This window comes from Meriones unguiculatus, chromosome 9 (genome assembly GCF_030254825.1).
Source record: "Meriones unguiculatus strain TT.TT164.6M chromosome 9, Bangor_MerUng_6.1, whole genome shotgun sequence".
Lineage (NCBI taxonomy): Eukaryota > Metazoa > Chordata > Mammalia > Rodentia > Muridae > Meriones > Meriones unguiculatus.
Window position 1 is genome coordinate 72073874 of NC_083357.1, and position 25076 is coordinate 72098949.

The window sequence follows — 25076 nt, forward strand, 5'->3', positions numbered from 1 at the left end:
GCAGAAAGATACACATGGTATATCCTCACTTTTTTTCTTAATTTATTCACTTCACATTCCTATTGTAGCCTCCTCCCTCACCTTGTCCCGGTCCCACTTTCCCTCCGCCTTTCTTCTCCTTAGCCGCCTCCCCTAGTCCTCAGAAAGGGGAAGCCCTCCTCCCCTACCAACTGATCCCATTTTTAAGTCACAAACTCACCATGTGCCCATCATTTTAGCTTTTGAACACGTACTCCATAACCTTGAGCTGAGAATGCCCAGATACAGCCTCCATATTTCCTGCCTGAACTATGACCTTAAACTGAGCATGCCCAGAAATACACTCCTTAACTGCACATGCTCAGTCTTGTCATTAAAGTGCTGTCGTGAGTGTACTGAGTTCAAAGAATCTGTCCTCATATCTCTTCTATGGGGTCATTGTTTTTGATCCCTTTGGAAATAACTCCTGTATTCTTACCGGCTGAAGATCATAAATCCTTTATTTCCTGGCCATGCTTGTTTGGGTTTTGTGGATTTGTGTCTAGTTACAGAATGCACTGTCTTCAGGTGATTGGACCTGTGGTGGTTTGGATGGGAAGTATCACCCACAGTCTCAAGCTTGGTTTCCAGCTTGGAGAAACTTGGTTAGTGCATCTCGTGCTGGAGGAAGAATACCGCTGGGGAAGGGATGGAGAATTTAAATCCTTGAGCCACTCCATTTGCTTTGTTTCCTGCTTACAGTTCCAGACATGAGCTCTCAGCTTCCTGCTCCTGCTGTCTACTGCCATGCTGCCCCAGCCATCTCGGACTCTAACCCTCTGGAACCATAAACCACAACAAACTCGTGTATAAATTGCTTTGGACATGGTGTTCTATCACAGCAACAGAAATGTGACTACGGGGCTCCTGGGAAATCCAGTTCTTGGGGGACCCTTTGGTTAGTTCTCAAAAGGATTGTTATAAACAAACTCCCTGTCGTAAGGTCACATGCTCTCCTTCCTATGTACTTCTACTCATGAATTGCCATCTCCCAAGGCTAGCTCCATGCCCTAGGAATTTCTGCAACTCTAAATTTGTTTGAAATAGTACATCTTTATTTTATAATTTTAAAAAACATACAGTGATGCACCCTACACAAAAGGTTTATCTGTTAGAATATGGCCCCCAATCCCACCCCATGAATTCTGGGGCTGTAGTTTCTGTTACTTAGCTGTTTCAGACTGTGGATATTTTCTGTTGACCCTGACCTTCAGCTTTTAGCTAGCTAATCCTCTGGACAGGATCCAGTGAACTCAGCAAAGAATAGTTGACTGTAGCAACCAAGAAAGGCAGCCAAGCCAATGGCCAGGTGATAGAGCACAAGAAATTCAGCATGTTTGGCTCTCAAAATGCAAACCTACGAGGCTCAGCTCCAAGATCCACCTTGCAAAGAGAATATTTCAGCTATTCGTTAAAGGTCTAATGTTGGACTAGAGGCAGAAGTTTGATTCCACTAGAATGCTGGCAGTCTTTGACAGATGGTGCTGTACTGCAATGGAGCAATTTTCTAAAATAAATCTCCCCCCCCACTCCATAAAAATAGCATTTTATGGCTTGTCTGGCTTATTTTTCATCCATTTAGACTCTGATCAACACAGAAAGTTGACATGGGTAAATAGTATTAAGTTCGCTGAGCACTCTCAGCTCATGAGACATCCACCTGCTGTTGTCTAGATCAATCCAAGCTAACTATTGGGAGCACAAACCTTAGGAGAATGTGTCTTTTGTCTTCCTGTTGTCTAGAACAACAGAATCGATTTGGTTTCCTCAGAAGACAAAAGTAACCCCCACCCCTACACCCTGGGGTTAGTACACTGACTTAAACAGGCGTGATGTTTTGTGATACCCTGAATGATGAATTAATTCAACAAATGGAGGAGGAAAAAACTACCAAGGCCTAGAGGGCCCATCAACAACCACTTCCCATTTTTCTGATTCTGGCACCACAGGAAAAATAAATCACCAGTCTTCTCCTGCACATCCATCCCTGTCCACCCTGTGCACAAAGTGAATGAATCACTAAAGAGTGAGAGCAAAGCCACTCAAGATTGGCCCCCTCTCTCTGGGATTTCTGATGCTGCTTTGGGGCCAAGGCTTGTCAAGTTCTAAGTCTGGAAAACAGGGGCCAACGTGACTTTTAATTTTCAGACACTAGGAAACTGGCAGTGAGTATTAGTGGAAAGAGCCTGACCTGGTTGTTCTGTGGTAGAAGTCCCCCATTTGGCTTTTTCTAACTGTCAACCAGTGAATGGCTTGGCTTGGAAGTCCTGTTTTCATGTCAGAGATGGCAGTGCCCTCCACACAGGGTTCTAAGGACCCTGAGGGTCACAGTTAACATACAAAAACTTCTAGGCGTGGGGGGTTACAGTTTGAGGCTCACCGTCTAAGGAACGTAGCAAGAGAATCCTAACAAACTACGGACTCTGCATGCCAATGAAGAGTCCATAGGGATTCATCATGTTTTATAAGTTTTGCCAAGGTAGGTGATGTGTATGGGCAGAGGTCTACAGGAACTCTGACTTCAGTTCAATTTTGCTCGAAAGATTTACATCCCTTGTCTATGTCCTGTGCCCCCTCCCCAACCCCTTGCTTTTTGTAAAGCCAGTGTTGTTTGTTTGTTTTGTTTTGTTTCTTTTTACTATGTAACCAAGGTACACCTTAAATTTCACCATCCTCCTGCCTCGGGCTCCTGATTCCTAAAAGTACAGAAATGCACCACCACACCCAGCTAACTATAGAAGGGGAGAAAAAGTGCAGGTGTTGAAGGAAGAGGAAGGGGGACTGAATAATGAGATGGTTGATGAGGAGAGGAGGAGTAAGGGAGCAGAAGAAAAGGAAGTAGGAAGTTAAAAGAGTAAGGAGAGGGGAAGAGGAGAAGCCATAATTCCACACCGGTGTTGGCTGGTGCCAGCCTCCTCTGCCTTTATTGTGTCACTGGTTTTAGGATGGCCCTTTCTCCGCTATTCCACAGGCACGCTCTGCTCTGGTAGACCAAGGTGAGGAAGACAAAGGAAGGCTGATGATTCTCTCTGGCCTGGTGTCAGTGTCTCCGTCTGCTGCCAAGGCCTCAGACCCTGCTGGGCTTCTTGGGATCCTTGTTGTTCTTGGCTGGCATGAAGGCATACAGCTCCTCAATAAGCATCTCCATCCGGGCTGTGACCTCAGTCACCGTGTCGATGACCAGCCGCTGCTGCAGCTTCAACTTGTTGTTCTCCCACAGGGCCTTGTTCTCCTCCTGGAAGGCGTGGTGCTCCTCACGCAGGACGTGCAGGGCCCTGTTCTCCTCCTGCAGCAGCCGGTTCTCCTCCCGCAGGGCCTGCAGCGCCTGGCTCATCTCTCTCAGCAGCTGCAGCGGCTGCCCGCTATCAGCCAGGATGGGGCCCACCTTGCCCTCCTCATCCCCAGATGACCCAGACAAGTTGTTAATCATCTCCCTCAGGGCTCGCAGCATCTTCGAGTCCTCCTGTGTGGCGGCTGGCCCTTTGGGCTCCTCAAACGGGGAGGAGAGGCCTGGGCTCTGGTCCGGCAGAAGCCCTGAGTTTTGGGGCTCCTCCTTGGATGAGGAGGTGTGCTTGCCTTCCTCAGTGGAAGTTGCATTCTCTTCTGTCTGGGCCCAGTAGGCTTGCCTCTGCTCCAGCAACTGCTGGAGGGCCCGGTTCTCCTCTCGAATGAGATGTAGGGTGTTCTCCTTGCTGCGCTGGATGGGCGAAGTGGCGTCTTTCTTCATCGCTTCCTGGGAGGCTGTGTCCTTGTGCAGCAACGGTGAGGTCGTCTGACTCTCCTCTTGGCCCAAGGTAGCCTTGTGCTCTTCCCAAAAGATCTGTAGTATCTTGTTCTCCTTGCGGAGGGCCCTATTCTCATCCCTCAGGGCCCGGTTCTCATCCCGGAGAGACTTGTTCTCTTCATGCAGCAGGTACTCCTTGGCCAGCCTCTTGTGGTGCAGCTTATGGTGGAAGGAGGAGGAGGGAGAGAAGTGAGGCGACTGCATGCGGCAGCTCTCGTTCACCCACCGCCCATCCTGGAAGACAAACATCTCGTCGCTCAGCTGCACCCGGGGAGGGTTGTAGTCCAGTTCCAAGTCAGCCTGGGAGGTGGGGCGCTCCATCGGGTCGAAAGGCACGGAAGAGAAGCGGTTGAGCGGGTAGGAGTGCTGGCTGGCTACCCTGCGGCTCATCCGGGGCAAGGCAGCCTGCCTGGAGCAGCGAGGAGTGCTGTACAGGTTGTGGAGCCTCAGGGAGGGCTCAGTGGCTCCCCTCTATGGGAGAGAGAAGGGAAACTGTTAACTTGGGACTGTGAAAGGACTGCTGGTGGGCCGAGAGGCCTAGAGACTCCCTCACCTGACCTCCCGGCATCCTCCAGAGGAAACACAGCCAAGCCTTTGCTCTTCTGGGTAGCATTCTTATGAATTAATGAATACTGAACCCTGGTTCCTAGGGGTAATGCTGGGCTAGGTTCCTCGAAGGCTCTGGACATAAAGTCTCTGTCAACTGATCAAGCAAAACGTTATGTTTCTATTTAAAGACACCCCCGCAAATACGTAAATTGACAGTGGGTCTACGTGCCTGAGTAGAGTTTGTCTACCAAGCTTGCTCCACGAGGCACAGCACAGGCACACTGTACTCAGGAAGTCTTTAACAGCGCTGTGGAGATGCCACTTTAAGCCGTGAAACCAACAGGAAGCACGAAAGTTTCAAAAACATAGTGGTGCATAAACTATAAACAGGACTCCGTTTCCCAGAACAAGAGTTCAAACGAGAGGCACCTGAACCCCAATTCCTGGCCGCATTCCCCCTCCCCCCAATCTTACTACGGATCCAAAAATGACCACAAGTATTCTATGACCACCGATGCGCTCTAATCAAAGTCTATAAATTCACAACTATGAAGTCTATTAATAACGAGCTACGCCCTGTATAGGCCTGTAACCCCAACTTCTCGGAGGCAGTGTAGGCCAGAAACATAACCAGAACTTCAAGGCAATTTCAGGGCTATCCTGATCCATACAGCAAGTTCCAGGCTAACCTGGGTTTCATACAACAAGACCCTGATCTCAAAAAAATGAAAAGCCACAGATAATAAGATCCAATCATATGGTAGAAACTAAAAGTACTGAGTTTAGAATCAACTTTTTTTTTTAAACTCTGACCTTTCTATTTATAAGTTATAAGAATCTGGGCCAGCTGTGTGAATTACAGTTTCTATAATTTTAATTGAGAAAAACTATCTCCTCAAAGAAGGTGTTAATTTCCACAGAGCCGTGGTTACAGAGATTTGCAGGAAGCCCTGCCAGTTATGTGGTTGCATTTTACCTACATAATTCGTTTACTCCTCACAACACTGGCGAATGAATTATTATTTTAGCTTGAACATCCCTAATCTGAAAAATCCCAGTTGTAGAGTGCTCCAAAATCTGAAGATTTCTGAGCATCCTGTTGATGCCACAGTGAAAAACATCCCACACTTGCCTTCATGAAAAGACACAGATACACTAAAGTAGTGTATAAAATTACTGAGTATATATGTGCACACAGAGAGAGAGCATGTGTGTGTGTGTGTGTTAATGCTTATGCATGGTCTCTATTCCCTGAGAAGCCTGCCTGCCTTCTCTCTTCAAATATGAAAACCACTCCTTTAAAGGCTGCCTCCTGCACAATATACTAAGCATCATGATGGCTGGTTTTAATCATCAACTTGACATAATCCAGAATCACCCAGGGGGAAAGAAAATTCCCAATGAAGAATTATCTGGATTGAGTTGTCCTTGTGGCATTCCTGTGAGGGATTTTCTTAACTGGGTTAATGGCTTCCGGGAGACCCAGCCCTCCGTGGGAAGTACTCTACCCTGGGGGTTTGTGTAAGAGTGGAGAGAGCAAGCTAAATACTAGAAGAAAGTGTACAATCGGCCTCCCTTTGCTTTTGACTCTGGATGTGACTAGGCATCTTACATTCACTGCCTTACAGTGATTAGCCGTGGCCTGTAATTGTAAATCAGAGAAACCCTTTCTCCCTAAGCTGTTTATATGGGACTGTTTTATCACAGCAACAGAAATAAAACCAGGACAGGACAATGGCCATCTTGTACCTAGAACCCAAAGTAATGGTCCCAAGCCTCGAGAGCCTTGATCTCAAAACGCCCATGGTTGAGTCCTATCGAGGAGTTACTGTTTCTCCATCACCTCTAAAAGGAGCCTAAACATGGCTGCTGTGCCTGTTTCCTGAGTTCATAGGAGGACAAGTAGTGGACAAGCTGTCACAAGGACCAAAGAGTCCTGCCGGTAATCTTTAAAAATCCCAGTTCTAAACCACCATGAAACACTGAATATATTGCTTTACAAAAAGTTCTGCCAAAATGCGAGCAACAAAGATGAGCAAATACACATAGATTCAAGACCCCAGGCTCCCTTAGCTGGTGCTCACAGCCCAGCCTTTCACAGTAGCAGACCTGGGCCAGGTCAGAGATATTCCCAGATTTCTTCCATTGGCTGAACTACTCTATCTGATGACCTGGGTCCTGGCAAGAGGTCTGTCCATGCTTGGAACATCATGGAGGGGTTCTACTGAGCCTAGGAGGTTCAACCAACGAAGAAAGTTTTCTTCTTGATCTTTGGGACATGTTCTCACTTAGAGACCAACAAGTGAAAAGGGGCAAAGCTGGCTCCTTGTAAGAGTATAGGGAATGATGTTATAGGAGGGACCTTGTGACTCTGAGACTCATCATATCTCCTCCATCAGGAATTAGGTGACCAAGATACTGTCTTCAGGAGCAAGGAGCAAATAATGTACTCATAGCTATGACCTAACAATGTGTGAGTGCTGGGGATCCAGGAAGAACCCTGGGTACCAACAAAGCCCTCACAGAATGCCTGAAACCCAAAGGATGCCTGTGGATTGGAATCCTTCCCGAGCACAGGCCTAGCCTCTCCTGATGTTTTCTTTCTAATGAAGCTGCTTTAAATCAGCAATGCATTTGTGTGGCATACAGTTCCCACGGACCCTGAAAAAAACATAGCAAAGCAACCAACTGAGAAAAGTGGAACAAAAGGCAATGGGGAAAGGACGGTGACACCCCCAGGGTCTCTTACTGGTGCTATGTGATCTCTAAAGACTAGACTCTTGGGGTAAAATCTTAAATGGAGTTATCGGGGTTGGTGACCTTCCATGTGAAGAGTTCGGGAATGGGCCGGGACAGCGAGCAGCCGGACATGCACTGGTGTGGTTTGCACGTGTCCTCTGTCTTTCATGTGCTAGCAACTTAATCCCCCAAATCACATGATAATGGTGTTTGAGAAGGAAGACATTTTCAGGGTGAGTTGGATAGGGAGGGAACAGGTGAACCCATTCAGGGGTTAACGGGTTGTTGCAGGAACATTTGTTATAAAGTGAGCTCTCTGTGGCTTGCTTGCTGAATCTCATCAAGTGATACCCTCCACCGTGTTGTGACACAAGAAGGCCCCTGCCAGAAGATGCTACTACGGTGCTATGCTCTTGAACGTCCAGCCTCCATGCTTTGTAAACTGCCTGGGGTCTTGGGCATTTTGTTATAGTAATAGAAAACTGGGGAAAGGGGAAACAGCACTGAACTTCTCTCCCCTACTTGAAAAAAGTACCACCCAGAAGAGATGTCTACTGCTCCCAGAAAGCCCAAGCTGGTCGGCCAACAACACCTGCCTTGCCAACACACCATTGAGGGTTAACAAGTAGGAAATGCTCGGCCAGCTTTTAATGACTCGAAGAGCCCAGGGTCCTAGAAGGAAAAGGCAAAGTGCTAACATCACAGCACCTCATTGTCAATTAAAAACAAACAAAGAACCAAAAAGAACAAAAAACAAACTCACCTCTCTATTGATATGGTAAATACAATGTTTCTTTTAATAAATACTAAACAGATGAAAAGATAATTCACAAGGTAAATGTGATTGGTTTTGATAGAATTTTGATGCTAAAAACAAAGAGTCAGGATGGCAGGTGTAGTCGTCTTAGCTAATTGTTTAATCTGCTAAAATCTTGCTCTTAAACTATTCCACTTGGCATTGCTGTGAGCCAAAGAGGAAGGCGAAAAAGGCAAGGGAGACATGGAGTCGGCATTGGGAGTTACTATCAGAGATCATTCTGATCAAGATGTAGATCTTTCATTGATGATCTAGCTGTAACAATATCTTAATGAAACTCACAGAGTGCTCACTGGGGAAGCCTGAATAACTAGAAAAGTGAGTCTGTATATAGATGGAATCAGGAATCAGGAGATCAGTTGCTTGAACAGGAAATAACGCTATGGCTTGCAAGTTAATGTGCTAGGGGGAAATAGATATGAAAAAACACTTGCTCAATGTGAGGAGGGAAAAAAAAGGAAATCAATAAGACCTGAAAAGACCTAAGGGCAATAACTAGTGAATCATTGTGTTTGCAGTGTGGCTGAGAACTCCAGCCACCCAATAGGGCTAGGGAGCTGGGAGCCAGGAGTATTGTTATAATTCCCTCCCAAATAGGATGAGCTCAGCTCAGAATGAAGCTACACGGAACAGAAACACAGAGGCAGCTTTGGGGGTTAGCAGTCCTGGTGAGGGGAGGGATCTTCTAGAAGCAAGAGAAGAATTAGACTAAGACATTGTCTGGCCCCACTAAGTAGGGTGCCAGGCTGGGCACTGCCCTGAGTTAAACCAAAGCTCTGTCCTTGATACTGAGCCTCCCAATTCCCACAGCTGTGAAATCTCTGCTTTACACTTGGCCAACACATAATGCCACCAGCACTTCATCAATATCCTTCCCCCCACTATCTCATTAGGGGAGGCAGAGTGAGCATATAGGCCCTTCTCGAAGCTCTGGAGGTTTGGGTCAGTTTACATCATCTTGTTCTCCATGACTATTTTCCCTATCCAAGAGGACCAGTCTAGAGTATCCTGGAAAGCTGGCTAGCTTGTGCCTCCATGGCAGGTGGGCCTTGTAGCCATCCTGGCAGGAATGAATACACTCCAAAGAGATACTTATGTTCCTCCTTCTAGCTATCAGATTATTGAAACACTGGACCCCAAGAAATTTCTCCAGTGGTTTTATGTTTGGAGGAGGTAAAGGCTTCTCCAAAGGCTGGTGCCAGCCAGAGGGGAAGGTGGTCTCTCAGAAAGAAGGAGGTTTCACACAGTCCTTATAACTCATCCAACCACCCTGCAGGAGAGAGCGGGTCTTGAGATAATGATGCTGGGCTAGAACACACCTCAACCAAGACTGCTTAGTTCTGTGTAGCTCAACCTCCCCTATTGAAACCCAAACTTCACGTCGAAGTTGGACTTGGACCATCATTAGATCTCTCTGTTCCTCCCACAAGTGTTGCCACCTTGAACACGTCTACTCTTCCTGCTTTTCAACATCAGTTGCTTGCTTAATTGACCTCTTGATGACTGTTCACTGAGCTTGCCTCAAGGCCACATGGGGCCAAGAGAAACAAATCTCCAGACAGCAGTGATCCCTTCATTCCATATCCCTTTGCCTTCCAAGATCCAAGTATCTACACCAGGTCCTCCAGCCCAGGAGGTGGGGCTAGAGGTGGGGGGGGGGGTCTGTAGGTGGGATAACCAGAACAAACCCAAGACTTCTCAAATCACCTTTCTCCTTGTCTGCTAAGCTGCTTCTGGGAGCTGGGGATGGAAACCTGTGCCAGGAGCAGAGAGAAGGAGCTTTCTTATCTTTCTGTTCCGCTACAGTAATGAGGCTCTGTGTCAGCTTGATTAGATTATGAAACACTTCGGGCATTAACAAGGCACATACTCTGGTATGTGTCTATGGGGACTTATCAAGGACGACAAACATGAGGGGCCGGGCAGCATACTCAATGTGGTTAGTACCCATGAGCCAGGATCCTGGCTGGAATAAAACAGGTTGATCTGCCATGATGTGAGGCCGTGGCCCTGCCGCCATAGCTTTCTCTTCACCATGAACTTATCCCCTGAACCAAGAGGCAAAATAAACATTTCCTTTCTTAACTTGCTTCTTGTCCGATGTTTGGTCACGACAATGAGAACAGTCATTAATAAAACTACTTCTAAATCCTGTTCCCAACCCCTTTCCCATTCTGGCATCTCCTGACTTCCCCTAACATGTGGGCTGGTAAGGAGCCAAAGGAACCATGCCCACCCTCAAGCACAGTAGCAGACAGATGCTATTTTATGTATTAAGAATCAGACCTAACAAGGTTCCTTGTCCTATAGGATGACCAGGACATAATTACCTAATATTCTGGCTCTGTTTTCATGAGCTGGATGAGATATGAAAGTGGCTGCTCATTACAATGTTGTAAGGAAAACAGATATCCAGGACGATTCCTTGCCTGACTGTATTACTGTATAATCACACTAACACAGAACACCATCCTCTTTTGTACACACCTCCCTGGATCAAAATTTGGATAAATTACCTGTGCCTTATGTCCCTCCATCCTACATTTCACCTTTAGATGTGGCATGGCCCTGTTCTTCCAAAGAGCTCTTGGGTGACTCTAGAGAAAGCAACGCCACCCCTTTGTGACATAGCAGGAGAAGAAAGAGTCATGTCAGAGTTCCACCAAGAAAGCTGTTCCATGCAGGAGACCTGAGAACCACAAGCTGTAAGGGAAGTTTAACCATTCACCAGCCTCAAAAGAAATGACTGGATGTCCAGTAAACCATCTTTGGCCCCCAGCAGGCCTTAGTTCTCCTGACAGCTGCAAATGGGCCATATGCTGGGGTTTCAGTTCTTGGCTTTATTTACATGCCTATGGCTTCAAGCTCAATTCTAGCTCTCCACAGATATGCCAAGTGGCTATACACCTCCATGCAATGAGGGGTGGTCTCCTGTGGTAAGGTTTTCTTACAGTATCATCAAACCTTGAAAGGCTAGCACTGGGAGACCTGGCCATCCAACTCAGCTCCCCACCCCCACCCCCAAAGGCCAGAGGATCCCAAGGTCCAGAGAGACCATGTGTCCTTCCCTAGCCACAGAGCCAGGGAAAAACCAACATGACAAGAAGCCGAGTGGCTGACTTCTCTGTTCGTTCTGTAAGGCTTGGAAACAGGGTTATTGTAGCTAAAACTGGTCATTTACACCTTTCTGTGATCGTCCTTACCTGAGGCAGGACCACATTGATTGGGATTTCTAGGCATTCAGATCTGGTATCACTCTTTCTCACAAAATGTGGCCTCGAATGCTGTGAAAAAGAAAAAAAGAAAAAAAAAATTAAGATTCCTTCCCAACCCATTCCCAGGGCCTCAGCGACTCACCTGAAATTCCTAACCAGTTTCTACACACGTATGCCCTGATTACAAGTTAATTATACACTTTATAAAAATCCCGGTCTAAAGGCATACGTCGACAATGGCTGACCACGTATCTCACTGATCACCGAACAGAAATCAAGACAAGAACTAACTGATTGAAAACCCCGTGGAAGGTCCTGGAAGCAGAGACAGTTGCAGTCCATCCTGGTTTTAAACTATTATTTCTATGTCTCGGAAGTAGCCATACCAATGTGAGGTGCCACGTATAGGTCCTATGCATAAGGTGGTCACCAAAACACTCAGAACATTCCAGAGGCGACATCATAGAACAGTCTGGCGCTTTTCAGAGCTCATGGCCTCTAAGTGTCTCAGGTGGGAATGAGGCTTCTGTAGGTAGGACAGATTGTTGTTGGCCGTGCCCTTGAGGCTAGCCAGGGTCAATGTGACACACAATAGCCCTAACGCTCACACTTGTTTGGTCACCCTGGCTGTCGTCAGGCTGGTTTGAACCCCCACCCCCCTCTTTAGAGGTGGCGTCTACTTCAGCCGTGTTACTCGGAGAGAAACATTAATTGTCCAGACCTGGGGAGGATTTGGTGTGACTGAGGGGCTCTTCAGTTCCACTCAGAGACTAGCTACATGGAGTTAGTGTCAGGTCCCAGAAGTCAGGGGCTCAGCCCTACGAGGTGATCTTTAATTGAGGTACCAAGGCCAGCTTACACTTGTAACTGATCCCTCGTGAATCAGGGGCTCCCTGACCTGCAACTCAGGTTCCATTGTTGTCTCTCAAAACCCAGGAGAAATGTTTGACCTAGGGTCACTTTACTATGAAGTCCAGGAGGGGCCAAATGGTAATAACAGGGGCTGTGATATTGGAGGGCGAAAGCCTCTGGACCCATCTGCCTTCCAGCATCATCAGCACCCATGTGTGAACCCTGTTTACAGGAATTTGTGGAGTTCCATTATGTAGGCAAATTTAATTAAGTCTTTGGCCTTTGATTATTTAACTAAATGGCAAGCCCTTCCCAACTTCCCTAGAGGTAGAGGTTTACTGAAAATTCCAACTTTCTAATCCCCTGATCGGTTCCTCTGGAGTCCACCCTCTAGAGTCATTCCACTAAGCATAAGTGATGTGTGTTCCAAAGAAGATCCTGTCAGGAAATTCCAAGGGTTTTAGAAGCCCTGATCAGGTAGAGAAATACAATTATACAATTATAGCACATGTAGAAGTTGCATTAAGGGCAACACCCCGTCCCTCCATCCTTAGTTCTGTCAAATCCATCACCTCCAGAGCCATTAAAGAGAACTCCCTTGTGTATCTTAGTCCTGTGTGCTTTTGCCCCTTGGGGTAAAGAGAGAGTAGTGACCCAAGATCAACAGACCCAAAGATCCTGAAACGGGCCACTTGAGTCCCCCATACCTAAATTACAAGCAAATCTTGATTTAGGAAAATTTGAATATACAAAAGTTTAAAGATACCCCCAGAGAAAAATCAATGGCCAGTTCCATTGCCAAAGAATTTGTGCCAACAAAGGACATTCAAGGGTGTTTTTTAAAGTGTGTGTGTGTGTGTGTGTGTGTGTGTGTGTGTATGCTGGTTGTTGGCTATTCAGGCCAACTCCAGCCCTGCCATAGACTGTAAACCCATGAGGCAGGAAAGCAGCCAGCCCTCCCCCCCCCGCCCTCGACCTCTCTAACTGTCATAACAGCATTTCCACAAAAGTCATCCCCAGCCCTTCCATAAGACCCTTACCAGATTATGCTAATTTTAGGTGAAAAGTCTGAACCAAAAGCCACCAATTCCCGAGCAGAAAGACCCACCAATTCCTGAGCTCCTCCAAGCTCAGGACTTGAAATCTCACCACTCCTCACCCTGGAAATCACTGCCCTAGAAAGTTCCACCCCCTAAGAAAACTTGTATAAAGTCTGTGTCTGCACAGTTCTCTGCTCTCCTCTCTCAGGAGCAGGGACAGCCAACCCTGGATTTGTCCCTCCAAACCCTGGACCCTCCCAATAAATTTCTTTTATGAGACTTGCTGCCCTGTACGACTGTCTCATTGGAAGAAGCCAAGAAGCAATGAAGAGAAGGGAAGAATCAAAATGGAGCAGGGCTGGGGCTCCAAGCTCCTCCGCTCAGCAGGAGATAGCCACGCCTGGGGCTGCAAGGCCTCTGCTGAGGAGGCTTCCTCTTAGAGTGGTGTGGTTCCTGGGCTCCTGAGTCCCAGGACACCCTTCTGTCTGAGCAGGAAGGCCAACACTGGTACAGGTGGAAGTCAGAACAACCTTGAGTGTCATCCCTCAGCTGTCATCTATCTTTTCTTTGAAGACATTAGCCTGGAACTTGACAATTAGATGAGCCCCAGGGGTCTGCCTGTGTCCACCTTAACAGCACTGCCTGACAAGGGGGGGGGGCCACACTAGGATTTTTAGGATTTTTTTTTTTTTTTTTTACATGGGTTGGGAGATCAAATTCAGGTCCTCACAGTTGCAAACCCACTGAGCTCCCAGACTCATTTCTGTAATTTTAAAACTGCATGGTGCTGGTTTGCCCATCGCTGCCATTTACAGCGTATAACCCAGTAGTTGTGAGTATAGCCACAGTGCTGTGTGTGTGAGCACGCTAGAATCCTCTCATCTTAGAAAACCACGACTCCTATTAAGCACTAATTCTCCCTCTTCCCTCCCTCCAGCCCTTGGCAACCGCATCCCCATTTCTTGTTTCTGTGATTTGAACTACATTAATGTCTTAGTTAGGGTTTCTATTGCCGAGATAAAAGACTGTGACCGAAAGCAACTTCGGGGAAGAAAGGGTTTATTTCATCTCACTCCTCCCCTCCGGGTAACACTTTATCACTGAGGGAAGTGAGGGCGGAGAAGGCAGAGGCCATGACAGAGCGATGTTTACTAGCTTGCTTCATGGCTTGCTTAGCCTGGTTTCTTACAGCCCCCAGGACCACCAGAGCGGGCATAGCACCATCCAGTGAGCTGGGCCCTGCCCCCATCAGCAGTCACCCCGCAGCTTGCCCACAGGCCTGTCTTACGGAGGCCCTTTTCAACTGTGCTTCCATCTTCTTAGATAACTGGCTTGTGTCAAGTACAAAAACAACAAACAAACAAATCCAATAAACTAGCCAGCACAATCAGATAGCTCCTATGAGTGGAATTACAGACTATTGGTCCTCTCGTGACAAAATTTACATAACTTGAAACAAAGAGTAAAAGATTTCCTTCCTTTAAAACGCTGAATCATGTTTCACGAGATGCAGGTATCTGGAAATACTGCTACTGTAAACTCGGTGAGCAAACATCTTTCCGAGATTCTGCTCTGAATTATTTTGGATACCTGTCCAGAAGTAAAATTGCTCAATGACCAAGTATTCCATTTTTAATTTGGGGGCGGGGCAGGGGAGGCGTCTCCTCGTTGCTCTGCATCGCGCCTGCCTTATTGAACCTTCCCACCAACACAATGCTTCCCATTTCTTCACACCCTCACCCACGCTGGCTGCTTTAAGTGGGTGACTCCTGTGCTGCCTGAAAACATAATTCCATTTCTCCTCACATCCCAGAGCAGCATATGCACACCACTGGGTGTGAGCAGAGTTTTGGTTTTTTTTTGTTTGTTTGTTTTATTTTGTTTTGTTTTTTAACCAGGAAGAATTAATGTCACCAAAGAAATGAGGCCTGGAGGGGTCCCCCTTATACAAAACTTGCTCCTATCCCTTTGGCTCAAAGGTCCACTAGCAGACGTACCATTGGTACTTCTGTTGTGGGCTATCAACAAAGTCTTGTTTCCCACAGCCCGTGTGAGGGCCTGTTGGTCTGCTTGCTTGATGGGTTGCTTTTCTCCTTCATTTTCAAAGAAAGAAACATCTAACCTGGGCCATCCCAGTCATAACATTTGCGGTTGCCTGTTACCTGGGATTGCGTCTCCAAATGCCTGTTGTTACTCTGGATTAACACAACCGTTGATCACCCACGTTCCACAGGCATCCCAATCGGTGGGCACCACACACAGGAGCTGGTGGGCCTTGTGAGTTTCTGACCTAGACAAGCTGAGTTAGAGACAAAAGGCGAGCTTGCACCCGAGACTCCCCAGGGTCCTAAAGCCTGATGCTGCCTGATGAGCTGCCCAATATGGGAGTAGTCCAACAGCAAGAAGGCTGTCAGGGAGCCCAGACTCCTGCACATTCTCCAGAAAGTCACACAACGTGAGGCTCTTGGACCGGTGGCCGGAGGTGGGTGTCAGGTTTATGCTTTGACTGCTCTTGTGTTCTCCCCTATGGAGAAAGGCATAGGCAACTGGGCAGGTATAGTAATTTATCTTACATGGCAAGTGTGCCACTGTCCTAGTTTGCTGTTTTTATGGCCAAAAGCAACTCGGGGAGGAAAGGATTCATTTGGTATACACATCCGGATCACAGCAATGGAATTGTTTAGGGAAGCCAGGGCATTAACCCAGGCAGGAACAGAGGCAGGAATTGTGAAGGAATGCTTGTTCACCTCCCCTGGCTTTCTTAGCTTGCTTCCTTCCTACAACCTTGGATTGCTCTCACACAGTGGCCTGGGCCCTCCCATATCAATCATGAATCAAGAAAATATCCCACAGATAAGCACACAGAACAAGCTCAGAGGGGCCACAGCTCAGGGGATGGTCCCTCTTCCCAGGTGACTACATTTTGTATCAAACTGATAAAATAAAAAGAAAGAAAGAAGGAAGAAGCACAGTTGGCCCCTGTGGTTGTTTGGATGCTCCTACCCCATCCGTAGGCTCATATATTTGCATGCTTAACCCACAGTTGATGGACTGTTTGGCAAGGATTAGGAGGTGTGGCCTTGTTGGAGGAGGTGTGTTGCTAGGTGTGGGCTTTAAGGTTTCAAAAGCCCACACCAGACCCAATCTCTCTCTCTCTCTCTCTCTCTCTCTCTCTCTCTCTCTCTCTCTCTCTCTCTCTTTCACCCTCCCCTACACCCTGCCTGGTACCTGTGGATCAGATTATTAAGTTCTTAGCTGTTGCTCCAGGGCCATGCCTACCATGCCCACCATGATGAAAACCACCATCTGAAACTGTAAGCGAGCCCTAATTAAATGCTTTCTTGTATAAGAGTTGCCTTGGTCATGGTGTCTCCTCACAGCAGTGCAACAGTAACTAAGATCACTTCTTGTCAACTTGACACAAACATACCTCACCATTAAACCACAACATTTAAAACATTTCCCTCCTTGTTTATCCCCCAAATCTTGTGTTACCATCGCAATATAAAACATAGTTTAACTTTACGTCTCGTAGTCTTATAAGAATAATTCATCACTTAGAATTTCAATATTTCTTTAAATATCTGACATCTTAACTGTGGGCGCCCATAAAATATAAAACAAGTAATTTTTATTATTATTATTATTCCAAGAGGGAAGAACCGGGACACAGTTAGAATCAGATAAAAGCAAAACCAAAATACAACAGAGTAAATGGCTCAGTGTCCCATATCTGGGACTCATTATCATTTAAGCTCCAAAAAGCTTGGGGAGTCCCGTGTCCCTGAATCTGCCACCTGCAGCAGAGGTAACGTTATCACACCGGCTAAAGATATCTCCCCTACCCGCCCATCACTGTCATTGGGGACCTCCACTGCAGCTGAGGCTGTACCTTCACCAATGGCCTCTTTGGTGACTCCAGTTCTACAGTGTTCATGCTGCTGACACTAGTACCACGTGGGAGACACTTAGACATAACCAAGTTTGATTGCCAGGTAGAGAGGGAGCCGTGCCCTGCCCTCACCACTACAGCGGCTGTGTGCTCCCTCTGAGACAACCCAACCCAGAAGAGCTCACCTCGATGATACTAACCTCTCACGAATGACAGCTGATCCATTAGGCCCAGCCAACCAGCCTCAGTTATCCCAGGAAAGCAAAGGGATAACACGTCCATAAATTTGTTAATCCAAAATATCAAGGGAATGGTCCAGGAAGAGTCCTTACTTCCCCCAGAAACTTCACAAGCCAGGACTCCATCGTCTGCATTTCCTTCAACATTCTCGTCCCCCAGGTTCCCACAACTTTAAGCTCTGAGTACTTTCAGCCCGAAGTGTCACTGCCTCCACAGTCCTCCCACCCCCGGCCCACTGGTAGAGGCTCATCTTAACGCTCCAGTTCTGTCTTATACTGCTTGGGGCCCCTTTGCCTGCCTCTTCAAGGCAAGATGCCGCCCAAGCCTCTTCTCCTCACCTTCTTTATCCCTTTCGTCCCCTTCCTTCATTGTCACCAGCTCCATCCTCCTGCTCCTGTTTCCTTTCTCCTCCTTGTCCATTTCTTTCTTTCTGGCTTACTCTCCCCTTCTGCTTCTCCTTCAGACCTTTGGCACTCACTCTGATTGATTCTCCATGCCCTTCTTCAGTGTGACAGTGAAGGCTGGCGGGAAACTGTGATCCTAAAGGGAGACACATAGAAAGCACTCTAAAGTGAGGTGGTTGGCACTTTTACATTCCAGAAGTTACCCAAAAAGTAAGTGCCTCTTGGGGTAATGGGAAGGAGGCCACATGGTAGATATCACCACATGTGACATTCAAACTTGAAGATCTCTGTGCATAGGCCTCACATAACTTGCCGAACCCCAAGACCACAAAAACTCCGACTACTGAAATTGATCAATCTCTCCATTAGATCCAAGAGGGAGGGCTCTGATCTAAAAAAGTGGTCCATGGAGGGGATAGATGATAGCTCGCTCTTCTAGAGGATCTTGGATTGATTTCCAGCAACCCACCTGGAATCTCAAAATTGTCTCTGTTCACTCCCATCCCATCACAGCCCCTTTTTCTCAGCCAACAGAACTGACAAGAACACACAGTGAGACACACAGACAGGCAACAATAAAGACAACAGGGTTGGCCACCACACAGACTTGAGCCAGGGATTTGGTGACATCTCACCTGGATTCTGGACACTGAGATCTGGGCTGCACCCAGCCTTTCTTAGGTGTCTTATCTAGAAGGCGCCATAGACAGATTCACCTCCAGAGGAGACAAATCCAGGCGACTTTCTGTGACCTTCCATTCAGGTAGAGGTGTCAGAAGCCTTTGGAGCAGCCCTGACACATCTCAGGGTGCACACGCCCTAGGAGCTGTCTGCTCTCCACACCGTCGCCCCAGAGGTGATCCAATAACCCTAGTGACTCAGTTTTGGGGAATCCGCTGGTGCCTCCAGAATGTTATGGAGTTAAGTCTACCACAGGACACACATGGACACTCTTAAAGCCGAAAAGAAAGTCTTTATTGCTGGCCAGCAGCTGCACAGAGAACTCCAAATCATGAAGCTCCAATCCTCAGTTTTTTGTCTTTTATGCACCAAAAAAAAAAAAAAAAAAAAAAAAAAAACCACATTCTGGTTGACACACTTCAGGACTTCAGGTAACAAAAACAATTAGAAAAAAAAACAATTAGAAAAAAAAAAACAAAAAACAAAGTTAATACATTTAGAGACTGTACTAGTCAGTGTTCTAGTGCTGTGAAAAGAAGCCATGATCAAAGCAACACTTATAAAAGAAAGTATTTAATTGGGGTCTTCCTTACAGCTTCTGAAGTTTCAGGAGCCCATTATCGTCATGACTGAAGGCATGACAAGCATGGTGCTGGAGCAGTAGCTGAGAGCTATATCCCGATCCACAGGCCAAAAGAGAGACCCTGGGCCTGCACACGTTCCAACAAGGCCACACCTCTCAATTCTTCTAATCTGTTCAAATATTACCATTTCCCTGTGGCTAAGCATTTAAATATTTGAGCCCATCAGGGCCATTCTTATTCAAACCACCACAGGGACTTTCCTGAATCCTGGAAATATGGACCAGGTCTTTGCTGGATTGGGTCTTTGTTTCTGTTTTGGCAAGTATTGGGGCCTGAGTTTTGTTTTAAGGTCAGAATGTTGTCTCTAACATGGCATCAGTTGTGCTAAGGTCTGGAGGTCCATTAAATAAACAAGGATGAGATCACTATATTTTAAGAGGAAGGGTGTTTTATTTGTTTGTTTGTTTGTTTGGTTGGTTGGTTGGGGTTTTTATTGGGGGGGAGACGTTTTAAGATTTTATAAAATATTTTTTGAAATGGGGTTTCACTATTTTACTTTAACTGACCTCCAAGTCCATAGGTAACTCAGGCAAGCCTTTAAGATACTGTCCTCCTGTCTCACCCTCTGAAGTACTAGGACCACAGGCATGTGTCACCGCATCATCACCAAAATAACTGCTTTAAAGTAATTTAATTTGGGGTGAGAAAGATGGCTCCATGGGAAAAAGTGCCCACTGCCAAGGCTGACCACCTGAGTTTAATCACATGGTGGAACTCCAAATAAATTGTCCTCCGACCTTCCCACACACATATTCATATGCTGTGTCATGGCATGTACCCACCCCAGACAAATAAATACACCAATGTAAAACACAATTTTAAATAATGTTGTTTTATCTTAGTCATTGATACTGCCAAAAAAATCTTCTGTTTCCATTAAAAAGGTAACTTCTCAATAGAAACTTATCAGTTGGGACCATGGTGCAATTAAATGTGCTTCTCCTTCTTCTTAATGAGGTTCTAAGATTCTATGTTCAGTTCAGTTGGAATTTTGAGTTGAGTGCCTGCTATCCCTGAAGAGGCTATCTCATAATTATATACAGATCTAAATGAAAGAGGATATTAATTTATTACAACTTCTAAATCATAATATTCAATGTGCAATCTTATGCCCAAAGGATGCAAATAATTCTGGTAAAGTTTCCCCACGGAATTTCCACTTCTCCTGTTGTAAGTCAGTTATTCTCACTGGTTAGAGAGGTGAAGCTGTTGGAATTAGGTGATGATAGTGAGTGTGCAACTCTATGATTGACTAAAAATAATTGTTACGTGCTTTTAAAGGAAGAAGCCTGCATATTAAAAAAAAAAGAAATCTCAATTTAAAAAAGTACTTGTTAGAAGATTTCTGACCCCAAATCAAAACCCACTTAAAACTGTTCTTCTAGTTCAGTGTCCAAGTGGGTTACATAGTAATGGGAAGAGGGACTGCCTCTGACATAATCTGATTGGCCTACTCTTTGATTACCTCCCCCTGAGGGGGGAGCAGCCTTACCAGGCCACAGAGAATGACAATGCAGCCACTCCTGATAGACTAAGATCAGAAGGAAGGAGAAGAGGACCTCCCCTATCAGTGGACTTGGGGAGGGGCATTTGTGAAGAAGGGAGAGGGAGGGTGGGATCGGGAGGGGAGGAGAGAGGGGTTTATGGGGGGATACAAAGTGAATAAAGTGTAATTAATAATAAAAAATAAAAGAAAAAGAGTTTTTAGACAGAGTGTCTTGATATGTTCTTCACTGTCAGACACACAGAGATGTTTTGTATGTATCTAGCACAATGCATGGACTGATGGAGCTATTTTCCAGGACACTTTTCAGATTGCCTTCATTGGATATGTTTCTTTCAAAAATACATTTAAAAAAACCCACAAAAATAAATAAAAACCCTTAGCTCACTACTAAACTGCCATCTCTACCAAGGGGTGGAGGTTGGGGGAGGACTGCATTTTCTTTCTTTTCAAATGGTTCTAAGATAGCACACTGTAAACGGCCACTTGTCACCACAAAGACCAGCAAATGTGATGCTTGCAAAAAGGCTAGCAAGAAGAGGTGACTGCAAAACTCTCAGTGGCCCCAGACGCTTCCCAATCATTATCTACATTGATACAAAATGTATTGATATCAAGATGCTCACAGTTCATGGAACCCTGTCGCCTTTTAGAAGCAGATTGTTCCTATCCATGCTTCACTTTGGTGTGTTGTGTGTTTCTTGCCCCGACTGCTCTGTGGCAATGGTTTGGCCAGAAAGAAATCTCCATGTCTTTAAGTAAATAAACGCGTGGCAAATAAACTTCCTGAGTGGCACTACCCCATATGCCTCCAACATCCTCTTTTGATTCCAGCCGAAGCAGCTACTCCAGCTGACGTCATCTTCAGCCACTGCTCCCTCAGCGCATCCTCTCTCGCAGAGGCGTTGTTGACGATTGAGAACGTTTTTCTTCTTGGGTGCTTTCGATAGCTCATTCACAAAAGAGCGGTGCTTTGTGTGTTTTAGTATCAAAGCAGAGCCTACATCTGTGTTTTGAACAGCTGTGCAGCAATCACTTTCTGGTTTATTTCTATCACTCCTTCCTTCCAAGTTTTCTTGGCATCCACAAGCAACCTTTGCCACTAAGGATAAGAACTCACTTCATTTAATCATTCAGAAACAACTTATTGAGTACCTTGAATGAACCAACCACTGTCTGAGGAAGTAATGAACAAAATTAAATTTTTATGAAGCTACACTCCTATAAGGAAAAGCCAGTGATAGACAAGTTTTAGAATTCAGATACAAATTATCCTGCTGAATCTGGTGGGGATTGCTTCCAGGACGCAAATATCTGCATGCTTAATCAAGTCCTCCCATAGAAAGTAGTAGCTTGAGAAATAAAACTAAACACAGAATGACATAGCTTGAGTTGACCTACCCACATCCTTTCAAAGGTTTAACCGTCTCTGAGTTATTTCTACTATCCCCCAAACAATGAAAATACTCATTAGATTATATTGTTCAGGGGATGACAAAAAAAAAAAGTTCTGTATATGTTCAGCATTGACTCAAATTTTTCCAAACATTTTGCTCTGTGTCTCTCTCATCCATCAGCATAGATGGAAGACCAACTTTCTATGCCAGGAATGGATAGTCATAGGCAAATCCAGCTGCCTATTGAGACGGTGATGGGCCAGCAGTGATAGACAGTGAAGAGGCCTCTGTGAAGATGTGGGTAAGACTGTCTTGAGCTTTGAGAAGAGAATGCCAGCAAAAAGGGCAGCTCTGAAATACATCCTTAAAGAATTGGCTAGACCACAGAAGATAGTGGACCTGGAGGCAGAGAAAGAGATAGAGATGTGGAAAGTTTGGGGGAAGAGGGCAGGGGGTAAAAGCCATCTGAGGGAGATGACAAAAGGCTTTGAGTGGGGACTGTGGCTTTTATTCAGAGTGGCAATGGGAAGTCATCAGAAGGTGTGCACGAGATGAGACATACCATGACTTGACATAGGTGGAAAAAGACTCCAACATGGTAAGACAAGAGCAAAGAATCGATTGTCTAGACAGACACACACCTGAGAATCAGACCCTGGATATATTTTGGTGCACAACCAATGGAACTTGCTGGAAGTTTAGCTGTGGGGTAGGAGGGAAGGGAGCTAGGGGGCTACACAGTTCTAAACTTGAGAAAGGTCACAGTCTTGGAATGGGGTCTGGGTGGGGAAGGGGACGAAGGTGGGCCAGGGACAGAGATGTAGAATTCAGTTTGGACATGGAAAGACTGTGGATAGGAGTAAGCATAAAGGCCAAGAAAAGAGTCTCTTGTAAGAGCCTGGAATTACAGGAAAGTGTATAGAAATGGAAATATCAATTTAGGACTTGTTAGTGTTCGGTGTACCTTTTAAAAAAAAAAACTTGTGTTTATATTTCTTTTATCTCTTTCTCCCTACTCCACCCCAATCCCTTTTAACACTCCAACACCAGGTAGGAGAGAGAAAGGGCTAGTGGGAGAGGGGTGCAGTTCTCCTAGCTGCTTCCTGCTGGTTAGGGTTGTCAGGTTCCTTGGAGGCAGTCCAATCCTCATTTCAGGAGATCTCCAACTTCTTGTGTCACTGCATCAGTTTTTCGGGGCTTTCCACACTCTCTGGGCTCTGGCATAGTCTCTCTCCAGCGTCCTCATATTTAAACTATCTGCAGCTGGCAAAGAGCCCCTTTCAGCTCTTGCACGAGGCAAATAGTTTGCTGCCATGGACCATCTGAATCAGTCCCACATCCCACACCCGGGATTAAAACAAAACAAAACAAAACATGTTTGTATCCATAACAGTTAGTGAGATTAAAAGCCTTGCCACTAGATTTTTTTTTTTTTGGATTCTTCATTTCGCATGCATTTATTGCCTTGGCAAGAACATGTATTCCTGTGAACAAACATCACTCTTTTTTTCTCCACAACTAAGTAACAATTCCAAAAGAGACCTTTAAGCACCACTTCCCATTACATTTATTAACCTTTTGAAATACCACATTAGACACAATTTGGAGGGTTGAAAAATACAGTATACACCTTTATAGTACTGTTTAAAATTATGATGGCTTCGAAATCTTACTAGCCAAAGCAACACAGTTAGGCGAGGTTCGTCACTGGAGAATGTGTAGGTAAGTCTACATTTACCTAGTGACTTCACTGTGAGAGAATGTTCTAGAAGAGACACTGCCACTGCGGCCTTTTCTCTTGTCCATTTCACTCTTCTTTATTACATCCTACCCACCCATCTCTTCGCAGAGATCTGAAGCCACATGTCCACTTTGGAATAACCAGATAACATCATTTCTAAATCTACCCTAACACAGATCAACTGCTACCCACCAGTAAAATACATGAAAAGAAATCTTGCCCAATCTGTGCAGAATCTGCTTTTCATGAGGAAACCGCCCCTTCAAACAGGGACACTCGCAAGGCACTCAAAGATGTCAGTGTCTGTCCTTGAGTTATGGGTTCACAGAGTTCAGTTTCCTTTTAATTAAAAAAAATAATCAATGGGAAATGGGGCTGGAGAGATGCCTCAGTGCTTAAGAGCACTGGGTGCCTTGGCAGAGGACCTGGGTTCAGTTCCCAGCACTCACCTGATGGCTCACAACCATCTGTAACTTCAGTGCCAGAGGTTAGGCTGCCCTCTTCTGGCATTGGAGGGCACTAGGCACACACATGGTACACACACTCGGACAGAATGTCCGCACACATTTTAAAAAATGAAAAAATAATAATCAATAGAAATTGAAACCATGACGTTCTCTTCCCACATTCAGGGGGGCTTTGCACATCCTTTGAGAGACTCTGCTCACAAGTTGCTTTGGAGCCCCTTTCACTGATAAAGGAAGTGACAAACGAGGCAGCCATAGGGTCAGACTAGGAGGTGGTCCTAGTTCCTGAGTCAACAGAACCCCCATCAACACCTCAGTTCCCACATACCCACAGGCACAGAACAGTGAGCAAGCTTAGAGATGAAAACATTTAAAAGCCAAAGTTGTTAAAATTGAAGACTTCCCTGCAGGCTATTTAAAAATTAAAACCGTGTTAATTTTCTTCTTTGAAGCAATTGGTATTAAGTTGTGTGTTTGTTGTTGTTGTTGCTGATGTTTTGTTTTTTTCATGTTAACCAAGGGCTGGGGAAACATTTCAATGGATAAAGTGCTTGCTCTGCAAGGTCTAGAGTTCCAAACCCAGAACCCACATGAAAGCTAAGTAAGCTTACCAGGCTGCCTGTACTCCTAGCACTCAGAAGACAGAGAACCTTAGAGCTAGCTGGCTAGCTGAAATAGCCATAACTGACAAGCCTGGGTGCCACATAGAGACCTTCTTTCAATATACAAGGTGGAGAACAAGCAAGGAAGACTCCCAATGTCAAGTTTTTATGCACATAAATAGAAACTTGATGAGTGGGGGATATGCCCTTTGTCTCCTCACCCCTCACCTCCTGCTACAGTCAGGAGACCTGACCCTGGGGTCATGAGAGTGGGTTAGCCGGCCCTGTCCCAGAGCTCACTCAGGAGAACATGCTTTTTACCTTGTCTGGGCCGCACAGTAGGGCTGGCCCTGGTAGAGGGGTGGCAGGCGAGCAGCCCCAAGAGGCAAGAGCGTGGAAGAGCTGGCCTTACCGCTCCTCTGTTGTGAGGTGATGTGAGTGCTGGGGTGATGTTCCCTCCTCTCCCCTTGCCACCTGCAGTAGCTGGAAG

At 45.9% G+C, this 25076-nt stretch overlaps 1 protein-coding gene across 3 annotated transcripts; it reads right to left on the reverse strand.

Annotated features, from left to right (window-relative positions):
- Positions 1-2860: 2860 nt before the first annotated feature.
- Cby2 (chibby family member 2) lies at positions 2861-11636 on the reverse strand. Of its 3 annotated transcripts, XM_021635075.2 has the most exons (3): positions 11509-11636; positions 11111-11191; positions 2861-4273 (listed from the first exon to the last, which is right to left on the reverse strand). In XM_021635075.2, exons 1-3 carry the CDS (start codon positions 11584-11586, stop codon positions 3086-3088), a joined length of 1347 nt encoding a protein of 448 aa, XP_021490750.1. In that variant the 5' UTR covers positions 11587-11636; the 3' UTR covers positions 2861-3085. The 3 variants fall into 3 exon arrangements, with proteins under 3 accessions (XP_021490750.1, XP_021490751.1, XP_021490752.1); XM_021635076.2 differs by lacking the exon at positions 11111-11191; XM_021635077.2 differs by lacking the exons at positions 11111-11191; positions 11509-11636 and adding an exon at positions 10424-10494.
- Positions 11637-25076: the final 13440 nt, after the last annotated feature.

Bases quoted from the DNA above. Each gene is read 5' to 3' on its own strand.
- Cby2 (XM_021635075.2), bottom strand. From the start codon at position 11,586: ATGATGTCGCCTCTGGAATGTTCTGAGTGTTTTGGTGACCACCTTATG. The intron at 11,192-11,508 runs GTATGGCTACTT...TCTTTTTCACAG, and splicing joins ATACGTGGCACCTCACATTG to CATTCGAGGCCACATTTTGT. The intron at 4,274-11,110 runs GTAAGGACGATC...TCTCTCCCATAG, and splicing joins TCAATGTGGTCCTGCCTCAG to AGGGGAGCCACTGAGCCCTC.